Source organism: Nicotiana attenuata, unplaced genomic scaffold, assembly GCF_001879085.1.
Source record: "Nicotiana attenuata strain UT unplaced genomic scaffold, NIATTr2, whole genome shotgun sequence".
Taxonomy (NCBI): Eukaryota; Viridiplantae; Streptophyta; class Magnoliopsida; order Solanales; family Solanaceae; genus Nicotiana; species Nicotiana attenuata.
Window position 1 is genome coordinate 198,354 of NW_017670403.1, and position 11,773 is coordinate 210,126.

Genomic DNA, 11,773 nt, shown 5'->3' on the forward strand with positions numbered 1-11,773 from the left:
ATACGACCAGTGATTGGAAAGCGTGATTGGGGGATAAAACCCCCTTATTTTTGAGGGGTTGTATAATCGTGTCTTTTGGAATTTAGCTATTTTATGCCAATATTTTTGGGTTACTAATGCCAACCTAAATTTATGGCCAATAAAATGCCAATTATACTGAAGGGTTGTTATACGGTGTCAATTCTTAGCTCGAAAACCTTCTACTTGCTATCATCATTGGGCTTCTTAATGTTGAAAAACGGCCCAATTAAGGTTCTGGCAAAAGAAATGGGCTCTTTAACCCGACTGACGGAAACAGTTAACGAGGTTGTATTGGCAGGGTACTGAAAGGCGATCACTATTTGCCGGGAATTGATCTGTGGAGTAGTAATTTGAGATCCGGTAAATTCTCGTTGCACATTTTCTCAAGAACAAGAATGGGGGTGATAATCGAGAACAATATTTGGGAGCCAAATCCAGCACTGTATTTATTCATCTTCATATCATGTTGCTTGTCAATCTACTGTTTGCCTAACAGCGGCAGCACCACCAGAAGTACTCCTGCCGTTTTCGATCACGCACCTTCCTCTTCCTTCCTTCGTTTTCAGAGAAGTTTCCTCTTAATCTTTTCTCTTTCTTCAGGTGACGCTATTTTCCCACTTCTTTTGTCTGCCCACTGAATGTAGTATTAGGAAATGTTATGTTCTAACTTCTAACTAATTCATAGATTTCAATTACAGTACATCTAAAATTGACGCATAGTAGTACTGTAAATGTTTCCTTGTTTGTTAACTATATTGTAAAAAGATTTTTTTTTTATTTTGCCAAACGAGAAAAATGAAACTCAGCAACTTTGGTAGTATCTGGATGTGAAAATTTTAACTTAAAAAGGAAAGTATGACTTAGCTCTGGAAATGGTCAAGTTGACTCTTAATAAATGGAAAAGTCTCAAACAAATTGGGATAGATGGACTAGATCATCATATGTACGTTGGGCATTTTTCCGAGTTAGATATTTTTGTTCATTTTAGGATCGATCAGATAAACGAAGTTCACGAAAGTGGAGAATTCTATAGCTATAGTAGATGAATACATGGTCTGCACTCTGCACAAAGTTGAATGAATCAAGTTCAAATTTCTCGTCCTATCTTGGAGTATCTATAGGAAATACATGCAGAAATACTTCCAAAGCAATGCGCTTATCAGATTCAAAGTGTATTCAAGACTCAATGGAAGCTATTCTAACAAATTGAGTTAAAAGGTGTTGGTCGAGGAATGTTTACATCAGACATGGAGTGTGAATCAAACCCATGTTAGAATTGATGATGTCAAAAAAAAAAAAGATTGATATTGAGATACTGATGCGAGTTCTTCCTTAATAATTTGTTTATTGGCATAATATACTAATTAACATATAAGAAATTAAGAATGACTTTTCAAGCTGATCCTGACATCATAGATTTGTCAAAATGCTAATTTAACTTGACGGAGATATGGTAATTACTTATCATTGAGAACATATTTAGGTGTACTCTCAGATCGCATATTGTGTCAAACAAAGGCATATTTTTCTTTTTCATTATGGACTTGATATAGTTAGTATATCTTTTTTGTTATCAGTTTGGATTCAAAATCATTTATTTATTTATTTATTTTAAGTTTACAGTGATGGAAGGCTTGCTGGCAGTATTTGGAGAGTATGAGTTGGCATACCCTGGCGTTAGTAGTGAGAAAATGGTCATCTCTCTATGTATTGGATATGCAGCTGCTCTCTTTGTTGGTACTTTTTTGGGCATGCTCTCGGATTTGATGTAAGGGGCACTTTTGTCTAACTTTTCCATGTTTACTAGGTTCCCTCTCTGCTTGCATAACCATTAAGGTTGGAATTAAAGTAGTTATGTTTGATTTTAGAATAAAATATAATGCAAATGTTGAACTTTTCTTTATCACCTATAAGAAAAAAGGTAGTATACTGCAAGTTGCCATTTTCACGCATTTTGAGTTCCATAAAGGAAAAATTCAAACTCTTAGGCTAAGATGATTTTGTTTGATCTCCGAAGCGAAACAAATATGCCATTTTTTATGGAAAGGTAAAGGAAACAGAGGTGCCATTTTGGGATAGAGGAAGTATCGATGTGATCTTCGTTCCTTTGGTGCATTCTTTTTGGACTGTGACATCATTTTCCTTCTGACTGTCCAACAAAGCTTGAACTTGAAGCTTTGCTTTTGACCAGCATATGTTTTCAAAAGTAAATGGTATTGGGCCATGATAATTATCTTGTTATTTTCAATCGATCATTGCTCTCAAATTCTGATGGAACACCATACGTCAAATCATTTTTTTTTATAAATCAAGAGTACCATCTGTCAAACGTATCAATGTGTTGCCTCTTCATGCAGTGACCAGAGAAAAGTTTGCTTGTTATTTTGCTTGCTGCATCTTTTTGCTCTCAAATTCTGATGGAACACCATACGTCAAATCATTTTTTTTATAAATCAAGAGTACCATCTGTCAAACTTATCATTGTGTTGCTCTTCATGCAGTGGCCAGAGGAAAGTGTGCTTGTTATTTTGCTTGCTGCATCTTTTTGTTGCCATATGGAAGAGGGTAACTGGACATCCAAGTGTTTGGCTCGCTAGCATCTGTCTCTCTCTTGCCTCTACGATATTTTTCTTCAATTTTGAGACATGGATGGTTGTTGAGCATGATAAGGTTTGTCTTAAGGATCACTTTTGTTACTATTATATGATTTACTATTGCACGTGGTAAGTAGAATTTTGAAGACTTATTATCTCAAAATTCCTATCCATTTCTTGAAATGAATGAATGTATTAAATCTTTATCGAACAAAAGAGGAGAAGAATGAATGAGTAAATGCAAAGGGGTTTGTGGGGTGGGGGGTGGGGGGGGGGGGTCTGTGGATCTATAGTCTTTTAAAATTGCTTTCTTTGCCATCTACTTTAGCCAATTTTACACCTATTCATGCGGCCGCTGTAGCCGCATATGTGATTATATAAGAACATTTCTCTCTTGGGAAGTCTTCAGAGTCGGGTTACGTATTTTCTCCACTACATTGAATCTTTGATACTATGGTAAGCTGAGTTCTCCTTATAATTGTTATGCAGCTTGAGCAGAGGCAGGATTCAGTTAATGACATGTTTTGGTTAATGACTTTTGTTGAATCTGCATCTTATATTGGAAGCCAAGTGGTTGGAAACTGGTTAATCGGTGGTCATGAAAAGACAAGTTCACTTGCTCCGTCCAGTGCAGTGGTAATAATGGCTCTTATTGCTCTGGCTTATGTCAGCCGAGGATGGAGGGAAGATCCAGAATCAATTGTTCTTAAAGATTATCAGACTAAGTTTCATACCTGCATACTTGGTGGTATGGGTCTTCCAGTTTTGTGCTTATGTTCCTTTTACTGAAGATATTTTGCCCAGTTTGTGCACTCATATTGCATCTATGTACCCAAAGCAATTATGGTGAGCAGGAAGAATGACATTGAACTTTTTTGTTGTCACAATATAACTATGGGACACGTTTTCATAGCTGATTGTGACATTAAAAGAAAAATTGAATCACTGCTGTGAATCTCACCAACCTGATTTCCCACTCTCTGTTCCAATTTCTCCCGCATTTGCTGTACCAGTCCAAACTATGTGTAGCTACCTGGTTTTTCTTACTGTGATCTTGTTTTGGTTGGTCGACTTAGCTCAAAATCACAAGTCCTTACTTGAGCACAAAATTCTCCATGTATTCCAGGCAGCTTCATGCCTCAAAATTGCTCATTTGCTTGGTGTTGAGAAGAGCATGAAACATAACAGAGCTATAAAGCAGACGGATACTTGTCCTTCTTATAATAAATACTACCAGTTTGGTAGTCTTTTAATAGAAATGAGGTTGTACCTAACTTTTCGGCTTTTATGTTATTCGAAATGAAATGCGTAAGAAATTAAAATGGTCCAGTTCCAGAAATTAGAAGTATTTTGCAACATCTTTATATGGTAAACTGAGAGGGAGACCATGCATCTGGTACAAAATACAGTTTGTGGTAATGCATTAATGGGACTGGTTGGATCGATGCCTTAATCTTTTCCCAATTGTATTCTTGGCAGATAAAAGGGTCTGGCTTTTGTCATGGACCCAAGCTACCGTCCACTTTTCAGTTGCAGTTTTTTGGATTATTTGGGCTCCAACTATCGTGGTATGATTTTGACTAGCTTCCTATAAAAGATACTGTTTCCGCATTTCTGACTTTCCAATTTTCTCATTGAAAAGTTTCCTAACAGGAGTATTAAATTTGCTAATCTACTTACTTTCTTTTGCCTTAATTTTGAAGAGAGTAGTTGAAGAGCTGGTAGCTGAATTTATGTGTCTGAAACAACACATCCTTGATTGGATTTAAAATGTTTAAAATTAAATATATTTTTCTATTTTTTGTCTCAAAATCTGAAATCGAGTTGTGTCAAGGAAAAATGGATAGACGGAGTGTTCTAATTACTACTGTGAGAAGCCATCTTTGTAAAGATTCATGAGATTCATTAAGCCTTCTTTGGAAAGGTTGATGAAATTCATTCTTATAACGAGAAAGAGTGGGTTGTTGATTGTTTGTGAGACACATTAAAATGTGGGCGAGTGGGTTTATAAGTGATTTTGTGAAGCCATCTTTTTATCATTGTAATCCATAAGTAATCTTTTGTGGCCAATATTTGTACCTCTTAATCTTTGTGAACATTCCTTTATCAGGATGATATATTCCTTTTTTTCCCTTCTGAAATCCAATATCACTATATTTGTTCCTGGTCCAAAAAGATTGATATATTCTCCTTAAAGTTTGTTCGGATTTTTAGGCAGATGGGAGAGAGGTTTTGCTAGGTTTGATATACCCCTGTTTACTTGGTGCTAAAATGCTTGGAAGCACTGCATTTCCCTGGTTCTCCAGTGGCCCTTTATCACTTCGAACAGAAGAATGCTTAGCATATGCCTGTATTGTTATGGGCTTCGTCACTTCCATTGTAGCTTTTGATTATCAGGTATTTTACCAATTCTCGTTTCTTCAAGCTGTTCAGATATCACGTGATGTCGTCAACCTTAATTTGCGGTATAATTGCAGGACATTGAAATTCTTGTGATGCTATTCTGCATATTTCATGCTTGTGTGGGATTGGTTTTGCCTTCACTCGCCAGATTGAGAACCATGTAAACTTTGCTGCAGTTATAAATATTTTTTATCCATCAATGGCTTTAGTAATTGTGAAAATCCAGCGTCGCCTGCTCTCTCATATTTTGCTGGAGATATATTTTACTCAAGTTCCTTATCAGCTTATCTTCCTTCAACATGCAGGTATGTGCCAAATGAACTTCGTGGAGGGATGATGAGTTTGTCCATTGCTCCTTCGAATGCGCTTATGCTGTTCTTTCTGATTCAGGCATGTTCTCTTTTACCATATTATTTAATCTAGTATTTCATCAGAATAATCCTCTCCACTTTTTATAACGGCACTTCATGCCCAGTAAAACCCATTTAAGGACGTATGCTTAAATTACACCTAGATGCTTGTTGCTTGGAAACTTAGGGTTGTGATAATTATCCACGTCTTCTCAGTCAAGATAAATGCAATAGAGTTATTTTTATTCTATTTTTATCTTCTGGATAACGTTTTAATTGATCGTATGGTGCAACATTTCATACTTCATCATGAGATACTTTCTTTTTCTGGTGATTTGATGAGTATTAAGATTATCTGCTACTTCTTTTTTTCAAAATTTTGCAGAGAGGTTTCTATCAGAGGATTGAAAATTCAACAATTATAGTTATGGCCGCCCTTGGTCTTTTTTCTGCAGCTGGATGCATGTATATGTTAAAGCGGCTTGGAAAGCAACCACACCAAAACTGGCACAAATTATGAGCCCTTCCATTTTATTGAAACTCTTCTATTCGTGTGGGGTGTTCCTGTATATAGCCGGTTAATTGAAAGTATAAAGAAACTGCAGCCTTGGGATGTGATGACGGGTGCAAAGTGAGATTTGTCCATTGCTATAAAGATTTAGCCGATTTCAGCATTCTATTATTCTCACATGCTTAAGTAATGAGGTCCCTTTGGAGATCAGATCACATGGAGTTCAATTTTGCCCTCGAGACATTTTGCACTTGATGCCCTGAGAATGCTAAATGAACACTTTGCTTCTGATAAGTTTTGGGAAGACGCGCAATATCAGAGAAGCAATAGCGTGCACGGTGGCTTAATTTGCATTATTTAACGGCTCTTCGGAGTTCTGATGACCAGTGGAAAATCTTGGAAGCATCTTAAGATGAAAGCGAAAGGGTAAGAGGGGTTTTCTCTTTCCTTCTTTCTCATTTATTCTTTGATAAACAGACGTACAGAATCACTCGATCACATCCTTGTGGTATGTTCTTCAATTATTTGGTTGGATTGCAGATATTATAATTTGAAGCATGATTACGTAAAGAATGACTTCACCTAAGGGCATTTTTCAATGGAATAAATTTTGGTGGGATGCTCGTCTTGGAATGTATGTGCCAGATTTCAGTTACATTTAAATGGATGAGGGTGACTGAGCTTTTTTTTTTTTTTTGGTTAACAAAGAAAAGGATGAATTTATTATTGAAATTGGCAAATTATTGGCCTAATAGGTTAAAAATTGAGGGAAGTGGAATGGTTTTGTCCAATTCCCTCTTGATTAGCTCCAAATCTCACCTCGTCACCATAGGCCACTCGGCCCTCACCAATTCTTCGACCCCACTGATTTTGATTTCGTCTTGCGTTGGAGCCTTGGGGTAGTGAGGTTAATTACGTGGCATTTTTAATTGAGGCGTCCCAATGCTTTGATGGATTTCGGTTAGGGTTGGGGGCAAATTTGTGTACTATCTTAACGATGGGGTTAAACTGGACGGAAAATATAACGGAGGATAGATGTAAACTATTTAATATAATATAGGGATAAATTTGGCTCTTTTTCCTGAAGGGGCTGCTTCCAAAACGACTTGTCCGTTCGTCACTCTTCCAAATAGATTTGTAGGTATCCCTACATTCCGGTAATAATAATTTGAACTATGGTGTTGTGTTCTTGCCAGAAAGGCTTGTTGAGACCTGAGTTGGGGATTCATTTTCGTCATAGTTGCACCTTTGAATTTCTCAATTTAATCTGTTTCGAAAAGAACGTCACTAATTTGCAAATAGGTAATTTCTACCACAACAACAATAACAGAGATGTCATATCTCAATCATCATCGTCCTACAAAACGGGAACGCCAATTACTGAAATTAATGATTGCTTGCCCAATGTGTCCTGATTCATGACATGATAGCAGGAAGTACATACAAAGTTGATAAACATCATTTATCCATACCCAACAATGAATGTCATTATCTCATCGTCTATTAAGTATTATGCACTGACGAGTGCTCAGAGACCTAACCCAATAATACCATTGTTTGGAAAATTTTATTTTGTGATGTAATAGGCAATTTTTTGTCACACAGTTTTGTGGACCCAGAATTCTGTGTACCCAGCAGTGTAAGATTGGGGTCCACAATTTTATGAGACAAAAAGGAACTTCATACAACTAGTGTCAGTTGTATGAGACACAAAATAAAACTTCTCCCATTGTTTCAATCATACCTCTCTCATAAGCACTAATGTGTGAAACCATGTGCCACAGTACCAGTGTACCATCGAAGCATTATTTTTCCTGTATTCATAATAGCTTTGGATGTATCAAATTCAATATGGTTACCCATCACCTCAAATTTAAAACAGGAGGGAAAAATACAGTTAACTGTTTGGATCAGCGCGAACATGGAGACACATATGCTAGAGCAAGTTTAGCTAACACAATAGCATACACTTACTAAGAATGTGATACAATTCAACAAAATGACAGAGATGTAACCATGTAGTGATAGCTCGCATGATCAGTAACTGAAATAAAATTGTTACTACAGAAATCAAATTAAATTCCTTAAGCTTGTTAGTAGACTGTATTTGTAAAATAATTCTGGAAATATAAATGAGTATGAACAGAAATGAACATAAACAGAAATGACATAAAACCAATTCGAGCCCACTGAATTCACAGTGTTTCCTTAAGGAATTTAATCCCCTCCTAGTACCCAAGGTTATGGATTATTTCCTCCCAGGATAGAACGAATTACACACTGGTGTAGTGGTACTTCAAACCCCAGTGTTTCAGCGAACACAAAGTTCGGTAGCAAATCACACTTACTTTTTGCTTTGTTTGATGCTAAAAGTATGCAGAAGAAGGAGAAGAAACTCAGAAAATCGTAGTGAAATTCTGAGCAGAATAGTGTTGTATTTATAGCCAAAGTTAGGCTGAAATCTGAAGAGGTGCAACTCTTCAGAATGGCTGTTTATGCAAAACGCCCACAGCATAAATGCCATTACATAAATGGCCATTTACTCAATAATAAAGAGGGAAAATAAAGAGGGAAAATTGAAGAGGGTAGTTACTTTTCTGTTACCAAAACAGAAAAACGGATTGGATTTAATATTAATATTTAATATTAATATTTTGTTATTAAAATAAATATTTAATAACATTTCTGTTAATATTTTACTATTAACAAATAAATTTGGTCCAAAAAGTTAATCAATCAATCGATCATTTGACCAAATCCAAATCCGAATCCGAATCCGAATCCGAAGCCGAAGCCGAAGCCGAAGCCGTAGCCGTAGCCGAAGCCGAAGCCGAGCCGAGCGAGCGACGACGACGACGGCGCGAGGCTTGCCTTCTTCTCAACTCTTTAAGAGCTAGAAGAAGAGCAATTGCTTATATACCCATAAAAAACCTCTTCCTCTTCCAATATGGGACAATGCCCATTTGCCAAGGGGGGGAACTTAAAATTTCACTCAAAAATTTTATTTCCCTCCATTTCCCATTCACCCTCTTTTAAGTATTTAATATATTAATTAAACACATCCAAAACCCAACAATCCCCCACATGAATGGGGAATGGCTATATCACGGAAGTATGCATGAAAAACTGTGTGATTCGCAAGTAAGGATTAATTGCATCTGGATAAGTAGGTTTCCCTTTGAACTTTCCGTAGTGAACTTATGTCGGATATACTCGATCAATCGGTAGATTTGATATCTTTGAACCGTCGAACTTTAGTGTATACCTAGACAACCACAAGTCACACAACCAACCCTTAACCGTCTTTGGTTCTCATTGTTGTGTTCGTTTCAGCCATGAACACCGCCTGGTTTCATAAGTGCGTAGAGAACTGGCCTTACAATGTTCTCCTTGAAGCGGCTAACACTTCACACTTACATAGGTGATTCCTAAACGTGTCATCCCGTAGATACACTATTTGATATACCCCGTATCAAATTTAGAAATCATTAAAAAGCCTTAATGCTTTATCCTTGGTACTGAACATTGTCTCATCACGAGAATGGACCAAAAGTTTAGTTGACAATGTTGAACCGTCATAAATGACTTTGTTTGATCTCCTTGAACCTAGATCTTGGGATCTCCAGTCTTCTAGGTAGAGTTACCGCCACTATGACTTGTTCTCGGCCACAGTCCCATTCCCCTTGATGACTTCTCAACTACCTCTCTAGTTAGGCCTTTTGTAAGTGGATCCGACACATTATCACTTGACTTTACATAGTCAATCGTGATAATTCCTCTAGAGAGTAATTGTCTAACGGTTTTATGTCTTCGTCGTATATGGCGAGACTTACCGTTATACATAACGCTCCCAGCCCTTCCAATTGCCGCTTGACTATCACAATGTATGCATATTGGTGCCAACGGTTTGGGCCAAAATGGAATATCTTCCAAGAAATTCCGGAGCCATTCAGCTTCTTCACCGGCTTTATCCAAGGCTATGAACTCAGCCTCCATTGTAGAGCGGGCAATACAAGTTTGTTTGGATGACTTCCAAGATACCGCTCCTCCACCAATAGTGAATACATATCCACTTGTGGACTTGGAATCAGTTGATCCGGTGATCCAATTTGCATCACAGTATCCCTCAATGACCGCAGGATATTTATTGTAGTGCAAAGCAAAGTCCTGGGTATGTACTAAATACCCCAAAACTCGTTTCATGGCCATCCAATGAGATTGGCCTGGATTGCTCGTATATCGACTCAATTTACTTATAGCACAAGCTATATCTGGTCGTGTACAATTCATGATGTACATTAAGCAACCCAACACACGAGCATAATCCAATTGTGATATGCTCTGGCCTTTGTTCTTTGCTAATGCAAGATTCACATCAATTGGAGTCTTTGCAACTTTAAAGCCCAAGTGCTTGAATTTTTCAAGTACTGTCTTAATATAATGAGATTGTGACAATGCTAGACCTTGAGAAGTCTTATGGATCTTAATTCCCAGAATTAAATCAGCAACTCCCAAGTCTTTCATATCAAACTTGCTAGTTAGCATACGCTTAGTAGCATTTATGTTGGCAATGTCATTACTCATTATGAGCATATCATCCACATATAAGCAAACAATGACTATGTGATTTGGAACATTTTTAATGTACACACATTTATCACATTCATTTATCTTAAATCCATTTGACAACATTGTTTGGTCAAATTTAGCATGCCATTGTTTGGGTGCTTGTTTTAATCCGTAAAGGGACTTAACAAGTCTACAGACCTTCTTTTCTTTACCTGGAACCACAAACCCTTCAGGTTGTTCCATGTAAATTTCTTCCTCCAACTCTCCATTTAAGAAGGTCGTCTTAACATCCATTTGATGAATTTCAAGACCATAAACTGCAGCTAACGCTACTAACGTTCGTATGGATGTAATTCTTGTAACTGGAGAGTATGTATCAAAATAGTCAAGACCTTCTCGTTGTCTATACCCTTTGACCACAAGTCTTGCCTTATACTTGTCAATAGTGCCATCATCTTTCATTTTCCTCTTAAAGATCCATTTAGAACCCAACGGTTTATTTCCAGGAGGAAGATCAACCAATTCCCATGTATGGTTGTTCAGTATGGATTCTATTTCACTATTGACCGCCTCTTTCCATAACAATGATTCCGAAGAAGACATAGCTTCTTTAAATGTTTGAGGCTCATTTTCCAATAAGAAAGTCACAAAATCTGGTCCAAATGAAGTAGATGTTCTTTGACGTTTACTACGTCTTGGATCCTCTTGGTTAAGTGTACTTTCTTTTGTTTCTTCCCGGGGTCGTTTAGATCCTTCACAAATCGACTCACATTCCTTTTTATACGGATATATATATTTTCAAAGAACTCAGCATTATCTGATTCTATAACCATATTATTATGAATGTCGGGATTTTCTGATTTATGAACCAGAAATCGATATGCTTTACTATTAGTCGCATATCCTATGAAAACACAATCCCACACTTTAAAATAATTCAAGTTGGGCTTCCTTCCTTTCCATTTTTCATATGGAATGGATTGTGTTCTGCTATGGGGTACTCGATTTAGTATTCGGCTAGCCGTAAGAATGGCTTCCCCCCACAAGTTCTGTGGCAAACCAGAAGCAGAAGCCGAAGCCGAAGCCGAAGCCGAGCCGAGCGAGCGACGACGACGACGACGGCACGAGGCTTGCCTTCTTCTCAACTCTTTAAGAGCTAGAAGAAGAGCAATTGCTTATATACCCATAAAAACCTCTTCCTCTTCCAATATGGGACAATGCCCATTTGCCAAGGGGAAACTTAAAATTTCACTCAAAAATTTTATTTCCCTCCATTTCCCATTCACCCTCTTTTAAGTATTTAATATATTAATTAAACACATCCA

At 37.2% G+C, this 11,773-nt stretch overlaps 1 protein-coding gene across 1 annotated transcript; it reads left to right on the plus strand.

Moving 5' to 3' along the window:
- Nucleotides 1-260: 260 nt before the first annotated feature.
- Nucleotides 261-6,516, plus strand: LOC109238922 (molybdate-anion transporter). The gene is made up of 9 exons (XM_019405418.1): nt 261-621; nt 1,645-1,789; nt 2,523-2,691; nt 3,105-3,363; nt 4,095-4,183; nt 4,830-5,012; nt 5,093-5,178; nt 5,324-5,408; nt 5,754-6,516. Exons 1-9 carry the CDS (start codon nt 417-419, stop codon nt 5,886-5,888), a joined length of 1,356 nt encoding a protein of 451 aa, XP_019260963.1. The 5' UTR covers nt 261-416; the 3' UTR covers nt 5,889-6,516.
- Nucleotides 6,517-11,773: the final 5,257 nt, after the last annotated feature.

What these genes read in the sequence shown, in the direction of transcription:
- LOC109238922 (XM_019405418.1), top strand. Translation starts at nt 417, where the DNA reads ATGGGGGTGATAATCGAGAACAATATTTGGGAGCCAAATCCAGCACTG. An exon ending in AATCTTTTCTCTTTCTTCAG is followed by an intron (nt 622 to 1,644) that starts GTGACGCTATTT and finishes TTAAGTTTACAG; the next exon opens with TGATGGAAGGCTTGCTGGCA. An exon ending in TGGTTGTTGAGCATGATAAG is followed by an intron (nt 2,692 to 3,104) that starts GTTTGTCTTAAG and finishes ATTGTTATGCAG; the next exon opens with CTTGAGCAGAGGCAGGATTC.